Raw genomic sequence first — 19295 nt, 5'->3', positions numbered from 1 at the left:
CTGTCAACACAGAAAACATATTTCACTGTCAAATTCTTTCACAGTAAGAATTCCTTCAGTACGTTATGTTAAACTAATAGAATGGAAAAAGAAATAGATATAACCAAAGGTTTTCAAGCATTTCCTTTTTATAACAAAATTGAATGGATTTCCTTGACAAGGTTTACTTTCAAAATTTTTATCAGAAGTTACAGAATGTGATATTTCTATGAAGTAAGGATGAACAGTTTATCAACATGTAGCTTTGAACAAAAAACTACCTGGTGGAACTCCAGACTCTATATCAGCTGAGCTGACAGCCCCATTTCCCTTAGCAGTCCTGGCATACAGGTAGATAGTGTAGTTAGTGGTAGGCATCAGGTTCCTTATGGTGTAAGAGGTAGTACCTTCATTTAGATTGACCTCCTTTGTGATATTTCTGATTTTCTGTTCCCATTTAAGAGTGTACCCTACAAAAATGCACGTAATGATTTATCCCATATAAGTGTTCCTTGTATTTCCCGTGGATAAAGAAATTCTGTTTTCTGTGTTTTACCACACCACTGCTCAACAATGAAAATTATCTGCCATTTTACAGTAAATTATATTGCTTCTGACGGTTTCATGTTTTTCTTTCCATTTTCTTTTCCTCGATCTTCCCTTTATTCAATACAGAAATTTGCCGTGGATATTATCACATTCTTGCTGCAATAAGACATGCACATCTTAAATGAGAATCTTACCCAGAAGATTTCCATTGACTTCTGTTGGTGGAGTCCAAACAACTTTCAGAGACGTATCCAGGATGTCTTCAAAATGGAGAGTAGCAACTTTTCCAGGAACTGAAACATACAGCATTATTTCCTATTACACATAATTGCATCCCATGCTAAATTTTAACTGAACAATAGATTAGAATAAATCACTGCATTAACATATATGTATGGATTCATTGGAAATTTATACATGTTGTGTCATTAAAACTACTGAATATTAAATTGCAATTTTAAATACCATCTTCTTCTGTCCTGACAGACATTGGCAAACTTGCTGGGCCATCTCCAGCTCCAGTGTAACAAAGAACCACTACAGAATAATAGGTGAACTTCTTCAGACCATTGATGTACAATGACTGCTCCCCAATAGGATCATTTGGGTTGGGTGGCACAGACAACTCCTTTTCAAAGGTGGACTGTCCCTGCCTTCGAGCCTTAATCTTGTAACCTAGGGCCACCCCATTGATGTATGCTGCATCCACTGGCTGCCATGCGACTCTTACAACGGTAGAATTCCTTGCTACAACTTGAACGTTTTTTGGAGGCCTGGTGGGCTGTCCCTCCATGGTTCTCTCTTCGATGGTGTTCGAAAACACTCCAACCCCCTCATTGTTATAGGCAGCTATCTGGAATTCGTATGACTGGAATATGATCAGGTTGGTAAGTTCATGGGTGGTGACCAATGGATTAGTGGTGTTGACACTCTGATAGGTGCTGTCTGGGTAGTTGGTTAGCTTGTATCTGATCATGTAGCCTCTCAGGTCTCCATTCCAGGTGTCTTCTGAGGGGGCCTGCCACAGCAGCATGATTGAAGAGTTGGATCTGGGAGTACCATAAAATCCCTTAGGAGGGCTAGATGGTGCTGAAATTATATGAAACAAATCATTTTAAGTATATATTTTGCAGCTCTTGAATCGCTCTTCATAATCGTGGTTATAAAATTCATTGAACAAACTTGAAAGCCCTTCACCCAAGGATGCTTTGTGTCAAGTTTGGTTGAAGTTATTGGCCCAGTGGTTCTGGATTAGAAGTTGAAAATGTGAAAGTTTACATACAGACGAATAGATGACGGACAAGAGCTGATCAGAAAAGCTAACTTGAGCTTTCAGCTCAGGTGAGCTAAAAATGCAAAATTCTATGAGCATGTGATAAATAGAACACCATTTTTATGTTATATCAGCTGCAAGACCCAATAGCAGATAAAAATTCCTCCTTAAAATCACTACAATGTATGTATACAATATGATAAATAGAATATTACATGCTAAAATCCATATCCTATGTCATATTATGATATGGGATCATATGACATATGATAAAGATTTTAGCATGTGATATTTTTATGTGTGTGCGTGCGTGTGTGCATGCATGCTTGTATGTGCAGTTGTAGCATATAAATTCATTTAATTAATACCTTGAAACTCATAACGAGTTGCTTTGAAATATCATAACACTGTCATTCCGTGAAGTACTTGCAAAAACTTCATATAAAATAGTAAATCAATATCTAATTGATAATAAATAAAAATGAAACGAATGAAAAATACAATGAAGACTTACATTAGAATATTTTTTAAAATGTTTTATTCAGTACTTTTATACATTAAAGGAATTATTTTACAAAAACAGTAAAAAATAATTTCTCACTTCCCATATGCACTTTTTAAAACAATCACAAATAGATCAGGGGCTCCTGTGGCCAATAATACCATAACAACCTCAGGACAGTGATGACCATTGAAGCAAAGGGTGGGGACCAATAAATTTTATATGACCTTTTGTAAAATTTTAAAAGTCACTATCAAATAATTTACATAAAATTGAAATATAACACCTTCTCAAGTTCTAACCTTGTTCTGGCATTCTGATTGGTGGCATTGGTTTGGCATCACTTGATGACCCCTCCCCGACAGAATTGACAGCACTGATGATGACTTGGAAATATCTAGCTGGTCTCAGTCCACTAACAATTATTGACCTTGAACTTGGAGGAACATTGCTATTGAACACATTCCATGGGTCAATTTCGACAATTCCTGTTAACAGTGCACATATATTATAAACATGTAAGTAATGATACATATATGTTATTTTTTTTTTTACACATTCACAACAGTCTTTTGAATTCAATTTGCAACACTTCATTTTGAATTATAGCTGTGTGTAATCGAAATCTCAATATCAAATCTGAAAACCTTGATTTGAAGCAAAATTTGCTCATATAAATGAATAGCATCTATCAGAGAAATTTAAGAATTCCAAGATTGGTTTCCAATTGGCATATGGATAAAAGAAGCCTAACTATACAAGTAAAATCTTATGTGAACTAAAGACGTTTTACCTTTATCTGGTATGTAGTCCACCTTTCTTATGTAAACTACAGACGTTTTACCTTTATCTGGTATGTAGTCCACCTTTTTTATGTAAACTACAGACATTTTACCTTTATCTGGTATGTAGTCCACCTTTTTTATGTAAACTACAGACACCAATGTTTACCTTTATCTGGTATGTAGTCCACCTTCCTGTATTGTAGGATAAATCTTTGAATTGGACTGTTCCCATCAAAGCCTGGACTCCACGAGACATTGACGCTTCGTAAATTAGATGGATTGTGTACTACACTGGTCACAACAGGCTTGTGAGGCAATTCTATAACACAAACATCAAACTGTTGAGAGTACAGAAAATTTATTTAAATCGGTCTTTGTTATTTCACCTTTTTTCTTACAAAATTAGTATATTCAATTTACCAGTGACTTGCAAAAAGGCAGAACTGCTATCATTGCCTCCTTTAGAGGTGACTTGACATTTGTACCAGCCAATGTCTACATTGTAAACTCCTGTAATGGTTAGTGTCCCATCCTGAGTGCTCACAGTATGGCGGGGGGAATTGGTAATCTCTGTAGAGGTAGCAGTCTCGGGAGGGGTTAAAAACCAATGCCAGCTAACCTGTACATTGGGGTCTTTAGACACCCCACACTGCAGAGAGGAAGACGAGCCTTTGATGATGGATGTATTTGTGGGAGGTCGTGTTATAACTGTTTTCACTGCAATGCAAATCAATAAAAATGATACATGTGTGGTTAATATGAAATACATAGTAATTTTCTTCATTCAGATCATGTGTGATGATATTTCAAGGGATTTATATATAACATAACAAACTTTAAAATTCATTTAGATTACAACATGTACAACAAATAAATACATAGAAAACAAACATAAATTTCACACAGAAAGAATGACAAAAGTCTTTTAACAAAAAGCAAAAACTGTGTACACTTTCCAAACTCATAATATGAATGGTACTGGTTTTGCCAATGTCACATCAAAATCGAAACTTGAATTTACCGTAAACTTCCAGGAAGGCTTCAGCTGATTGGCTCCCCCTACTGTTGGAGGCATTACACACATACTGTCCAGAATCTGTCGACACAGTGGTAGTGATCAGAAGTTGTCCATTATCCAGAATCTGAATCCGCCCCCCACTCACAATATCCACAGGACTATTTGACACAACTACAATAAAGCCAAAAAAATCATCAAAATTATATTTTTATGCTAAATATTCAAATCTGATTGGTTTAGATTTATTAAAGCAATATTAGCTGTCATTTTGGTGTCAAAAGTTTCGTTGCAAGATTGTGATTTACTATTTCAACAACAGAAAAAATAAAGTTTATAAACTTTTTTATATTAATATTTGTGTTAGACAACTTATTCGGTGGTCCTGAAGGAAGCAAAATTACATTATTGTCTTCCCTTATTAAAATTTATTTCTATATAATGCTTTTTATTCAATGGCACTGGAATCCTTATTTTGATAAAATCTTAAAGGTCACCATATCAAATAATTTGGTATCAATGGAAAGGTCTTGTCACAAGGAATACACATACAAAGCTTTATCTCTTATGGTGTAAAAGATATTAAAATCTTTGTTCTTTTAAATTTCCAAAATAGGTCAAAGGTCAATGTCAAGGTAACAAGGTCAACAAATCTGGTATCATTGGAAAGGTCTTCTCACAAGAAATGTACATTTTAAATATAAAAGCAGTAACTCTTACGATTTGAAAGATATGGCTTATATTCAAATTTCCTAAAAGTAGGTCAAAGATTAATGTTGAGGTAACCAGATCAAAGATTTTGGTGTCAATGGAAAGGTCTTGCCACATAGAATACACATACCAAATATGAAAACTACCTTTTATGGTGTAAAAGATTTGCCACAGACAGACAGGCCAAAAACTATATGCCCCTGAATCTTTGTTTTGGGGGGCATAAAAATGTGGGTGATTGGCATACAGTGCCCAAAAACTAAAGCTTATCAAAAATGTTATTATTCATCAAATAATTACTTTTATTTGAAATTTCACTAAACAAGAGAGAAATTATTAGTCTTACTTCTTTTCCAAGACACAGTTGGTTTGGGAGCACCTGTTGCCTCACAAGGAAGTCGAGCATTACTTCCCTCCGTGATTGTCAAGTTGACTGGCTTGTTTATTATTTCAGGTGGTGAACCTATTTATACATAACACAAAATACAGAAACATTGCAAATATATGCAGCCTTGAAAATGGATTTCATAGAATTTTTCTTAAACTACATCAAATCTGATACACACTTCTAAAATGTTGAATAAAATAAATTTCAAAAGTTCAAACAATAACAACTGCAACAATCAAACACATTAGTTCAAAGAAGGGAGAATCATGGAAACTGTTCGAAATTTGCACATAGAAACTACTTTGAACTAGGCAGTATATTGTAAAACATACTATTGACTTTAATCCAAGTGGCCTTCTTAGTTTCCCCGGCCTCATTTCTGGCAAAACACATGTAGACTCCAGATTCTGTCATATCTAGGAATGTAATGCTCAGGGTTCCATTGGGAAAAACTGTCAGTCTAAAAATTAACAATAAACATTAATTTTCTTATCAGTTGTAAACAATTAATGCTCATTGTCTCTATTGGATTACAAAGTTTTCATAAAATTAAAGTTCACAAATCATTTCCAGTAGCTCTTTTTTTCATCCAAATTGAATATATTTTTGGTAAAATTTCTTCAAAAGACACAAATTTTTGTTTATGGGTATATATAGATATTTTTGCCATTGAATTAGTCTCACTTGTGACTGGACTGAAGCAGCTGGGAGTTGAAGTACCACAGCATCGTGGGAGCCGGGGTACCTTGGCCCTGACAGTGTATGGTGATGTTCTGACTGAAATCTCGTACATACTGGGTCTCAATCTGGGATATGATGACAGGACTCTCTGAAAAAGATTATTACACCAAATAAATCATTTCATTTTCATCTGATAAAATACTAGTATTAACCTCTCAGGTTTTTCTAACAGCAAAACACAATAAAGTCAACTTCAATTTGTAAATGTTCTACCACTTCCATATGCATGGTTAATTTAGCAAAATCACCAATCAGTGTAAATGAATGACACTTAAATAAATGTACTGTAGGAAGAAATGACACCTTTGATTTTAATGGGGAGGATCTTTACATATCAACATGATTATTAATTACTTGTGTAAATACACAGTACTGGGATGTACTACAGAAGCTCAATCTAGAGTTTTGTAGTATGTTTGTAGTCTTTTGGAGTAACTTTTCAAATTGTACATGGAAGGAGAATTACATCAACACCAGAAATAGTACTCATAGTCATTGAGAGCTACAGTGCATTAACACTGCCATCCAACCGGAATGTCATGCTTCAAATTAGGAGAATTGGCATGTATGGAATCACACATGAAATGTTTTGTAAATAACGAAAACATTATTTCTTTGAATTTATTTACTACTTTAAATTAATTATTACTCATATCCATAAATAACAGAAAACAAAAGAATTTGTTACATTAGTAGTACATGTGTTATGCATCAAATGAGTGTATACAAATATTGGGGAAATCACTGAAACGAAATCAGAAGAAAAGTTCGGATATTTCGAACTCCTGGATATTTCAAGTTTTCTGACTGTAATAACCTTTTTGCACACAAAAATTCATCATACAGAAATTTAAAGCTGAAAAGAACAGTTTAGAAGTATTGTCCGTCTTGCAATGTTTTGCTCAAAACACAAGATGGAACCAAAAAAGTGGGGATTTCATATAAAAAAAATTATCATTTAAAGCCAAGAAACTGAATTTTCATTTAAAATTTTGAGATAATTCATGCAGCCAATTTAAGAATTGTTCAGTCTTAAGAAATATATATCAACCAAATTAAAGAATTGACAACATTTGAATTTATTCCAAGCCTCTACTCTTTTGTTTCATAAATTGAAAGACCAGTCTAGGAAAATATTGACATTACATTAGATGGAATAGAAACAGTGAAATCATTAAAATATCTGATTGAATGAAAAAATCTAACCACCAAAAAATGTTGTCCTTTGCAAACCCTCTTCAAATTTTAATTGATATAAGAATTGGCAAATGAAATAAGCATTGAACCACCGCCTACATAGTTATAGCAATATGTATGGTTGTGCTCAAAATCTGAGGAGCTAACTTCCATCATCATCGCAAACCACGGCCAATATGTACTATCCTTTCCCAGTAGGAGAGAGCTATATGTGGACTCCGGACCGTGGCTTGAAATGACAACTTCCACATAATGCTATTAATAAAACAAAATCAAAAGAAAAAAATGTTAACAAATCCACCTACCATAGACAGTGAGATTGGCATCTAGGATGACTGGGGGACTGAGGTTGCTATTAGACATAGAAGCTTTACAGCGGTACAGTCCTGTGTCACTGGTTTCAGGACTCTTTATAGTGAGTATTCTGTGGTAACCCCCTGACAGCAGGTACTTGGGATTCTGAGAAATCTCCGTTTCTGATCCATCTCTTACTCTATACCACTTTGTGCTTAGAAAGCTTATAGGACTGAAATCATGAAAAAATCATCATTGTATTGGAGCATTAAAAGTAGAATAACAAAGGAATCAGGTTATCATTTCTTTATGCAATTTATGATCCATTCTAGCTGTTCTCCATGGATGATTTCATTGATGGTACAGCGTACATAATGTGTACATATAGGCAGAGTTATGTGAAGCTGAGGGGATAGATGCAGGAGGGGGTCAAGAACCTCCTCTAACAATATTTTAGAAATGTAGACTTAATTTTACACTGTTCAACAGCACAAAATCGTCCTTTATTTCTTTATTAAAAACTGTTGGAGATTTCTGAATTTTAATTATCATTTCATACTTCAACATTTCTACTAAGTTTTATGCCGTGTCCAATATAAACAAACGATGAAAAATATTTATTACATACACACATAGAACTTTAAAACGAAGGCTTCATTAGAAGAGATAGGGAGATCTACATTATTTCATGTTTAAATATTGAACTCTGATAAGAATCAGGCAAAGTGAGAAAGTGGAAGTACTACCAAAACAATTGTATTATTGTATATCATAAGAGTGGGAACTTAATTTTTGTGTATGCATAGTATTTTTAAGTGCATCAGCACTAATGACATTAAATGTTAAAATGAATACACATACAGCATGTCAAATGCACCTTTTTTCTAATTATGGCTACACAGTGGAGTGAACTACTGGGTATAAATTTTGTGTAGCAACGAAAGCCATTTTGACAGTCCATCTGTGTGCATTGTAAACGTTCTCACCTGGCATTAATAACACACTCAAAGTTCACTGTGTATTCTCCCTGGCTGGCTGTGGTATCTTTAGGTCCCACAACCACTGCTGGATCAACACTTGAAGATCCTCCTGAAAGGAAACATCCAATTAAGATTCTTTGGCATTACATCAATTCATCCCAATCCATATATAAACATCCATTTTTATGCATACACACACTCAAGACAAGTTCATATCAAATACACAGCATCTATTCTCATACATTTCTTCAAATATCGGAAGCTTCAAAATTTAATTGTTAATCAAAACTTTTAATATAATGGTGGTGGTACTCGTGTCGATTACACAGACATGCTGTATTGATGCAATCAATAATATGATCTACTTTGTTAGCTCACAACACTTTTGGTTTTAATTATTTTGTAAGTTTAATTATGGAGGTAATTGAGTACGCTCTTTCATTCCATTTTGTAACAGATTGTACACCTCAATGGCAAAGGCAAAATTAAAGCAAATTTTAAAGATAATCAATACTATGCATAATTTTAGAAACTTAAATGTTGACAAAATGGTAAATGGGTTGTTTTTTTTATATATCTTTACCTGGATTGATGCTTTTCTTTCCAGATAACATGGACACTTCCGTTAACTAAGTAGGCCTATCAAAGATTTATAACACTGCAATTACCTTACAAAACAAAAGGTAGTAAAAACACACCTGAAACTCTGACTGTATATGTCTGTGTCGTACTGGTTTGTCCATTTAAGCCATTCAGAATGTCAGCTTGGAACTGCTTCCCGTCATCAATGTTCTGAGAATCCAGCAGCACGAGGTCCTTGGAGAGAGTCACCTGGTGATTCTGACCCTCGTCTGCCATGATATTTGAGTTAAGACGCCATTCCACGGTGGGTGGAAATGGGTAGGATTTAAAAGGGGGTAAAGATATTTTAACCCCACCACCTCTTCCGACATTAACATCTTCATCTTGTGAGATGGGAAGTGGATCCAAATCTGAATTGAATAAAGGTGTTGAACTTAGCCATGCATAAAATTTATTAAAATGTATTGATAGGAACTTGGTGAACTCTAGAGTAATTCAATTTATTGAAGAATAATGATAGGACATGAGGGTAAGTCACGGCTGACTGAATGCTGAAGGACTCAATAGCCTCAACATGCTGAGACTGCCTTAAGTAGCTGTATCTGAAGCACTTAAGACTCTAGGCTACAGGTATTGATTTCAGGGTTTATGGACAAAAATACTGATCCTTGGAAAACACAAAAATAAAATGTTTCAACTACTATACACTGTTAATTATTACTCAAATGTAACTTTTAAAACAATCTATGTAAAGCTGGGTTTCTCTTTCATTTTTATTTATCTTTTTAAGTTTTTTAAAGATGGGATATTTCAAGTTATAATTCAGACAGAATGAATTCTTTCAGTCAGATCTGGAATAGACTGCATGCTTAAAGTGAAAAATCTAATGCATATACTTTGAGCATTAACAAAATCTAGGATCTTTTATTTCAAATAATAGCTGCATAACTGTGACTCACTGCATGGTCAAGAAAATTTGTGATGGTTATTTGTCACAACTTTTCTGGACCAACAAGCAAAAGTTTTTCAGTATATGCCTAAGATATTCTATTTCAATCAATAACATTCTTTTTGTAATATATAGTTCTGCTAGAGCTAATGAAACCATGGACATACACGCCACATCCACTCTGCAACTGTCACTAATGATGGATCCGAGTCTGTTAGAGGCTTGACATCTATAAGTCCCTGCTGCCGTCCGATTGATGTGGTACATCCTGAATGTCCCACTAAAGCTCTCCTCACTGACATATTTTCCCTCCCTCAGCCAGCGGTACTCAGGAACAGGGTCACTGTATGATTGACAGGTCAAAATTTTTACTCCAGTCTCGCTTACTGCTGAACCACATTCTGGTTCTCGTGAAAAGTAGAGTGGTGGATCTTCTACAATTAAAAAAGAAACATTTATACCCGTGAAAAGTAGAGTGGTGGATCTAAAGACACATTTATACCTGTGAAACGTAGAGTGGTGGATCTTCTACAATTAAAAGACACATTTATACCCTTTATGCGGAAAGAAATACTTTATATGCAAGAGGGATATATACAATTTGATAATTAATCAGAAACCATGTTCATCTACTGCATATCATTTTCATGAAAGCAAGTGAGAACAAAAAAAGTAAAAGTTTAGATCTGAGCATGATACAGAAAGATTAAATGTACATACTGACTAATAATTACCGTTAACTTTTTTGTTTCCAATTAACATAGCTAAAGCATCTATAGTATAATGGTGATTATATACTGTATAGCGGGTTTTTTCCGCGGGGTTATAATTTTGGCTTATTTAGCTTTCGACCAAAATTTCAATCGCTAAATATGCACTCAATTGCGGCTTCAGTATTTGAAAGAGAGAAAACTATTCCCTGTCCGCCAAAATTTATTCCACTAAAATTATTAGCATACCTTTCAGCCAACAAATCGCCAAATTTTAGACCTGCAAACCCGCTATACAGTACAATAACTTGTGCAATGTAAACTATTTGATTTCATCCCAAATGAAAGGAATAGGTCAAAATGTTTAGTTCATTCATGACTAATTAAACTGAATACATTGCACACGCCTTCTTCACACGTGGTTGGAAATAGAACAATGGAATCTTTTAAGTTTTGACATCGAGTTCATCAACTGTAGGTATAGGAGTAAGGACATATATATATCAGACTAAATTTATTATGCTAGATCATGTGTATAACACTAAAGAGTGGATCCAAGAATTGCTGGGAAAATAGCACAGGGTCAATAATCACTCCATGGATGCTTAATAAAACAGTCACGTGGTCCACACTCATCTTGTTTTTGAAAGAAAAATGCAAAAAGACGAACTGTCTTTTGAAACTATTTTCATTTATTATATCTACAACCATATTTTTTTTTGCATGAACATTTTTAATAGATTTTTTGTTTCATTTTATTCAAAAGAATACTGTAGTACTAATATCTTTGTCAAAATCTAACATAATATTGGAACACTATATACCTTTAATGTATATGTGTAAATGTACATATTTCATGCTATGATGAATACCACTGACACGTCATAATCAGCTGAGACACATTAAGACTATAAAAAAGTACAACTTAGTCTGTTATATTTAAAAAACATTTACTTTGAAAGGAAATTTAGAGTAATTTCAACATGCACGCCCATAACTAAATATAAAATGTTTGCTAACCTGCCGTAATTGTTTTACGTGTCTCAATGCTAAGATTTTTAATGTTCATATAAAGCTGTCTACATGTGAAGAACATTGACTCACTTCCTTTAGCTTAAGGAGGAATGCTACACCAGAGAAATTTGATATCCATGGAAAAGTGAATGATATGTGCAACAGTATTTTGAAATTGAAAATTAACTTTCAAATTTCCTTTATTTAGTCAAAAAATGCAGTTTTAGTAGAAAGCAATCTGAAAAAAAATGTAAAAACCCCTACTGGAGTCGAACCAGCCACCTACAGAACAGTTGACGTGCTAACCCACTGAGCCCCTCAGCTAGGCAATGATATTTGAAATGAATTATCTTCAGACAAATATTGCTGATATTCATATTTTTATCCATGTTTTAAAAGGAAGTCAGCCATTATGATGATGTAGAGTACCTCGATCCTTATAGCAAGTCTACAGATATGCTTAAAGAACAACACTACAAAAGGCATAATATTAAGTCAATCACCAAACTGAAATGAAAACTTTGGACTTCTTTACAGGTACCGGTTAATGTATTTTATGAACAAGAGAATATTGTAGGGTATCGCATTAATAATGAACGTCTTTTTGAGCCACTTAATCTTCAAAGTCAATGTTTTGTTGATTTCTGCACATAAAGTCCCTTACACAAGCGACTTAACCGTGTTAATAGTTTAAACTTATGAGTTCTAAAAAGATTATAAGAATTTACTTTCGTTCACAAAATGATTTTTTGGATAATTATGAACTGTATCCTGGCTTTTCCTTGTAATCATTTAATCCATAATAGCATTTACTTGAATAAAGCACCTTTCATTTTTAAATTATAATTGTACACTTTTTAAATCAAGCTGATGTAACTTACACTCGACTTAAATGTGTTTCTGTATAATACAATGAATGCATGCAATAGCATGTGTACACTTTTCTTTAATCTTAACCATGTTAAACAGGTTAAGTAAGAAAAGGACTTTTAAACCAGAATCTTTTCTAACAAAAACAAAGAAATCATACAATCTCAGACAAACAGGTAACTCCCCAGATTCTACACTTCTACTGAAATTTGCATATCAATTAGCAGTTACTGAATGGGTAAACAATTTCATAAACTTGAAAACAAAACTTTGTGGTATCCATTTTTCAAGATAAAACCACTTCGCCACCAAGGAAACATTCTTTTCCAGCGGAATGTGTTGACACTTTAGGATCCTCCCCCCCCCATAGTATACATGCCCAAGTTTCCCCATGTTTAAGGGTCTGCATAGTAAATGAGATCTGATGAATAGTTGGTAATCAAAATATCTGAATGCAATTGAAACGTGATCCTGTTTCAAAAGCATGTCAGTATCACTGGTAATCAAAAATTCCATGTGGTAGATATTTCAACATTTGCATATGAACATTTGTGAATGTCATTTTCAAAAAGATGGAAGATTAAAAAATACCAGTAGAGCAAGGGTGGATTTAGGCCACTTTGAGTTGACACATATATACCTTATTATTCAGAGATTTTTCAACAATTTTCAAAAGGGTCCTGTCGCTTTCGAATTGAGAAAAATTGTCAACACTTTGATCAAATTGTGAAAACCTAGTCATTATTGTAATATCATATCAAACAAGAAATCAAACACAAATTGATGTCATTCTTTTTTTTATTTTAGTAACATATTTAACTTTCTTTTCTTGAAGCTCTTAAATTTTTTTACTATTCTTTCTAAATCATCTAGAATTGATGCGTTTTTGTCATGTCGTACATAAACTATTCTCATTTAACTTATTCTTTAACAAATTACATTTTTCACCAGTTTTTATTATTGGGAAAAGTGCAAGTTAAATTGGGGGGGAAAATGGTAATTTTTGGGAGGGGAAAGGGCTGATATTCGAACCTAAAATGGGTCTTTAAAAATCACTGTTATTCTACACTAAGTGCAATTGAAGCCTTGCATTGTGGGGGTCCAAAGCAACTACGAATGAAGATGTATTTAGAGAACTATTGAATGATGCTTAGCTTTAATTTGCTCTTTTGGCAATTAATTCTTTTTCAACTCTGAAAAGGGGGTGGGGATAATGAGAGCATACAGATTCATTTATTTTCAATTCAATTCTATTCAAATTCAATCCATTCATTTATTTTCATTGATAGATATGATTGCCCTATATCTACACCTAGAAATATAGTGTTTTTGAAATGAATTCTTCCTGAAATGAATTCTTATCTTTGATAGTTTTGCTACTTGGTTTTAATGTGTATATATATAGCTGGAGCCCTCTAATTATAACCAGCACAAGACTATCAAATGGGGGTGTATGCAGATAAACTGGTCTGAATGAAATCTAAAGTTTTTGAGTGGTAGTTTGCAGAAAGACAATTCTAAGACAATAAAGTCTTGCTGAACTCTCACCCGCTGGTAGGAAACTGTCCTCGCTGACAAGAGCCATATGTAGCACTGCACCAAATCTACTCCTGGACAGCATGCTAGAGATTGGCAGGGAGACACTTTTGACATGTCACTGCGTAATAAGGGATATTAACTGAGGCTCTAACTTGTTGAGTAAACTAAATCTTGATCCCCTTTTTTAAATTTTCAACAGACTAACTTTTGATTAAAACTAAATGTTAACATTGACTGTGAGTCTGGATGACATATGAATTAAAACATGATGCACTGTCTAACCTATTTTTGTCTCGCAAATCAAATCTAGATGCAATTTCTAATTACGCTGTCAGTGGCCATGGATGCTAATTAAATGAAACCATATAGACTCTTCAGATTATTCTGTATTATGTCCCAAGCAATTCCATCAACGTGCAGCATGTGAAACTAGCAAAGTGATGAAACAATTGTCGCCACACAATCGATTGTTGATAATTTTTGGCTCTTTGATTCTGATTATCGATTCTATTTTTCATAATCGATTGATACCTGTACACTAATTTAAAATATCTAATCTGAGATTCATCTGACTGTTAATCCCGTTTTTTTAACGAGACATGTGCGGGGAGAGAGTCAGAGTGGACTCCACATTGAAAAGTGGGAATTCAGTGACACCAGCTAGTGTGTATGCTGCACATATCCATAAAACTAAATAGAAATAACCCCAAAATCAATAAACATTTATTAACTATATATGTAAATACCGATTATATCGATCATTGATAGATACAGTTCTTCCGATTATGACTGATTATCGATTATGAAATTTTTCAGATTTTTCAACACTACCTTTCAATGATAATGACATGTACTAAATTTCAATGACTTTATTTGTGTGTGGGCAGGCTGAGGAATTAAAGAGTATATGTATAATATTCAAGTTTTTTAAGCTCTAAGAAAATGATCAAGAGCTACAATACATATTTGTATGATTTTTATCATTTTATCTGGGTAAAAGGCAACAGAATAAAGTTTTTCTTTCTCCAATGGCATACTCCCTCCCACACCTTAGTGCCCCCCTCATTGCTTTGTGGCTCGGTCTTGTGATAAGTGGATCAGTAACAGGGAGTAGGTCTATTAATATTAACTAGCCCTGCAGGCTATTGTGGGGAAATAGTTACTACCCCTCTATGACATAAAAATCATGTCATGATGCATTGTATGAAACTTAAATTGGGATATTAAATCATGGTATATTCTTTCAAATGCTGGGATAGTGCATCCCTTCAGGCTTGTTTGAGATGACTTCAGACATACACTGGCTCTTTCAGAACACTGAATGAGATATACGGTGCACCAATATATAAATCTGAATACTCTTATCACTGAATGAGATATACGGTGCACCAATAAGCTGAGTACTCTTATCATACAATTTGACATAGTGGTTTTTACATAATACTAGCTAACAAGATACATATTTTAAAAATATCTATATTAATATCAGAAATATTTCTTTATGATTCTCAATCCCAACACTTGATACATATACTACTATTCACACAGGATGGCAATTTTACAACAATATAGGTATACCCTAAGCATTCTCTATCCATGCTTGCTCTTATCATAACTAACTCATTTCACCTGACAATAGATATAACTACACCGTGCTTAAGTACATAATCTACTTGTAGGTGCACAAATAAGTGTCCTTAAAATATATCCAAAATGGTGCCTCTGACATAATTTGGAAAATGATATTTATCATACACACATATAACAAGCAGTCAACAACATAATTATTTGTTTCGCTGAAGTCCAGACAGGCGCTGGACAAAACTACAAGAGTCAAACAACTAGGGCTGTGTCACGGTTTCAAAAATTTTGGGTCAGGTCGGTTCTAAATTTTTTTACTTCAGGTTCGTGTATTTCAATTCGGGTCTATATAACTATTTTAAAAATCTAATATATATACAGTTAAAATCAAAAACCTTAATTGTATTTTGTCACAATAATTACTCGGGGATGTGGACTTAGGTTTAGACTCGACATCCATGGTACTAGAAACAACATTGTCACTTCTACTCGTTTCCATCCATGCTTTCAATGTTATGTCATTGACGATGTTGCTCCTGTGGGTTGGCAAAAAAGTGGTCAATATGAGTATTGACCGGGCCGGTGGTCAATACTGGTTAAAACCGGTCAATACTGGTCGATTGAAAATTATTTGGTCATTATAGTCTGTGTTATTTATTTTAAATGTTTAAGTGACCATTATGGTAAATTCTGTAATTCATAACATGCACTATCAGTTTATAATATATACTTATAAGTTATAATATTACATAAATAATGTACAAATGACTCTGTTGAATTGGAGAAGATGTAAAAGTTTCTGTTCAAATTCCTTAGTTTAACAAGAACTATCTATAAGTATTGTTTCATCAATCTTCATTTTATCGATGACTGTTGAATAAACATTTGAGGGGGTGGGTTGGTGATGTTTTCATAACAAAAACAGGCACACTGGTCATCTCTGGTCCCAGCCTATGCTTATTAACACCTGTCAACTCTGCTTCCTGTGCTCAGGTAATGTCCAGCTACCTTTTATTCTTAATCTGTCCAGGTACATGTATTAAGAGGTCAGTCTCCAATCCTCAAGCTATGTTATAGGAATGTGACCCTCTGGTAGGTACTGAAGATATTTCGGTCAGTTTCAGCAAACCAAATATATTAAACTTATGAAACTACATTTGATTATCTAATGAAAAATATTAATCAACAATTGATCCATATAATGAAAAGACTTAATTTATCTTTATCTTTGCAAGAAATGTACAAAAATAGGAAAATGGACAGTTTAAGTCACAATTAACCAGTATTGACCACTTGGGGAGTATTGACCGGGACGGTTAAAACCACTGGTTAAAACCGTGGGCAGTTTTAACCGCCCAACCCTGCGAGTGGCTGTGGCGTATTTTCAATGCATCTGACATATATCTTGCATATACTGTCATTATATTTACAGTTTTGTCCACAATGCCATCATTTAACAATTGATCAAAATACAGCCACCTTTGAGGAATTTAACAATATAATGATTCTATTTTAAAAACCAAACCCAAACCGAAATTCAGAAAATGGAACCGAACCTGACCCGAACAACACGACCCGCGGTTTTCGGTTATTTCGGGTACCCATTGCAGCCCTACAAACAACATACTGCATTAATAAACTATATACATTGGTATCCAGAGCTGAGTGATTCTAAAATATTTATGCAAATGTGACAATAGCTTTTCAAGGTATTGTTATAAAGGGTTGAAAAGCTGGTCCAGATCTTAAAAATTTGTCAAATGGTATCAAAGATTCCTTATGCCAGGTCTAAACTAACTGCATGAAGTAGGTCCTGGTCTTAAGATAAAATGTGGTATCAAGACTCCCAATGCCAGATCTGGTGCCCGTTTTGCAATAACATCTCGTTTACATTCCTCAGTAATTCTTAAGTTACACATGCATTAAGAGTCTGGAGAGTCAACATGTTGAATATAAGGTGAGTTTCACACTTGTATACATTTGGCCATCATGGCCTTGCATGCATCTTGTGAAATAAAGGATCACTATAACTCCAACAAGTTGGAGCCTAGATTAATATCCCTTATCATATACCTCGGCACCAAGTCAAAAGTATCTTGCAATGAACCTCTAACACTCTGGAGGATTTCCATTATTGGAAAATGAACAAAAGCTTCCCAATATTGATACTAACTAAGTCTTGATATTTCCAATTTTGAAACAATGTAAGTAATAAAGCTGCAGCAAGATATATTTTTCAAATGATCAGTTATGATCTGAACCTAGCTATTGTCAAAATTCAGAAAAAATACAAAGATTTCTATACCACACTTCATGTACTTTGACGGGGTTGGTGGGGGTACTAAAAGTGGTCTTTAAAACAACTCTTCAGCTGTTCACAAAAACTTTTAAAGTGATTCAATGTAAGTTTTAAAATTAAAAATTCCCAATCAGAAAAAAATTCCCATAAATAACCCAATTAAAAGGGATCAGGACCCTGTCCCGAAAACTGTAGTGACAGGCCAGTTTCTGTTATTATGCAATCCAGCGTGGAACTGGTAAGTCTTGTAGTAGTACAGTCATTTGAAATGAAGTGGGTATTGTTCTTACTTCTTTCAAAGAACAATAATTATTGAGTACCCTCACACAAAAAACTCTTATATGATATTTCCTTACACAAAATCATGTACATACCACTTTCCACGTAAGGTAAATTTACAGCTACCAATATAATGATGTGCAGGTAAAGCAGGCGTTCTCCCTCCATATTAATTACTATCGATATCATGTATCACAGATCAGCCATACGCTCAACTTCATAGTCAATTTTTTAAAAATCACTTCTTCTATAAGATTTCACTAACTTTTCAGACGTCTAGTCACAAAATTCGTTGTTTCACCGGTGGGAATTTGTGTTATCGGAAGTTCGCGTCGGCCATATTGATGCGACAAAGTGACAATGTTGTTACCTTGTCACTTTTTCACAAAGAAAGATTCCAATGACAGGCTTAGATTAATCCAAATATCAAAATCGTTGATAATTCCAAAAATAGTGAAATTTTCTGCATAAAATACTGAAATAAAATAGCGTTGTTTCATACAGGTAAATATTGATCTAAAGGTAAAGGTAAGTTTAGATACGATTGTACTAATTGTCTGCCCACGTGATCACAACAAATGATGTGATTGGTTAACAAAATTGAAAGTTAGGAGTGCTTGGCTAGGGTCAAAACTTGTGACTCACCTGAGATGTGGGAGTTAGCTATAGCCTACATAGGAAAAAATATCGTTTATTTATTTTTGTATACATACTGTTCATCACCGTACAACCGTACATTGTACAGTACATATAAAAATTGTCAAGGGGAGAGGGGTGTAAAAGTTTCTAAATAATTTAGGGACCAGTCAATATTTATTTGGGGGGGGGGGGGGGGGGTAATTACCATTTGTACAAAACCCTTATGTCCTAAAACTTCTTAAAATACAAAAAAAGTTGCTGTCAATGAAAAGGAAAATGTGTGTCCTATCTAATAAATAAATAGATATGTAAGATTAAACAACATTTTTACTTCATTTTAAAATCTCTGGAGTTCTTCATAATATATTTAATTGCCTGTTAACATGTACATGCCCCCCGAGGGCCCTTGATTGGTGAAT

The 19295-nt window shown here is 34.1% G+C and overlaps 1 protein-coding gene across 2 annotated transcripts in view; it reads right to left on the bottom strand.

The window, feature by feature from the left end:
• Nucleotides 1–18816, bottom strand: part of LOC125670262 (protein sidekick-2-like) — a 31707-nt gene extending 12891 nt beyond the window's left edge. For both annotated transcript variants that reach the window (XM_048905345.2, XM_048905346.2), the window contains exons 1-15: nt 18333–18816; nt 10113–10379; nt 9113–9406; nt 8421–8523; nt 7446–7666; nt 5887–6031; nt 5535–5662; nt 5161–5277; nt 4110–4277; nt 3509–3805; nt 3255–3407; nt 2606–2791; nt 994–1617; nt 723–821; nt 261–449 (exon numbers count right to left, since the gene is read on the bottom strand). In XM_048905345.2, the coding sequence (XP_048761302.2) occupies nt 261–449; nt 723–821; nt 994–1617; nt 2606–2791; nt 3255–3407; nt 3509–3805; nt 4110–4277; nt 5161–5277; nt 5535–5662; nt 5887–6031; nt 7446–7666; nt 8421–8523; nt 9113–9406; nt 10113–10379; nt 18333–18426 (3085 nt within the window). In that variant the 5' untranslated portion in view covers nt 18427–18816. The remainder of the gene's footprint in view (nt 1–260; nt 450–722; nt 822–993; nt 1618–2605; nt 2792–3254; nt 3408–3508; nt 3806–4109; nt 4278–5160; nt 5278–5534; nt 5663–5886; nt 6032–7445; nt 7667–8420; nt 8524–9112; nt 9407–10112; nt 10380–18332) is intronic.
• Nucleotides 18817–19295: the final 479 nt, after the last annotated feature.

The sequence above is a fragment of the Ostrea edulis genome, chromosome 4 (assembly GCF_947568905.1).
Source record: "Ostrea edulis chromosome 4, xbOstEdul1.1, whole genome shotgun sequence".
NCBI lineage: Eukaryota > Metazoa > Mollusca > Bivalvia > Ostreida > Ostreidae > Ostrea > Ostrea edulis.
This window is presented reverse-complemented; position numbering and strand designations above follow the sequence as displayed.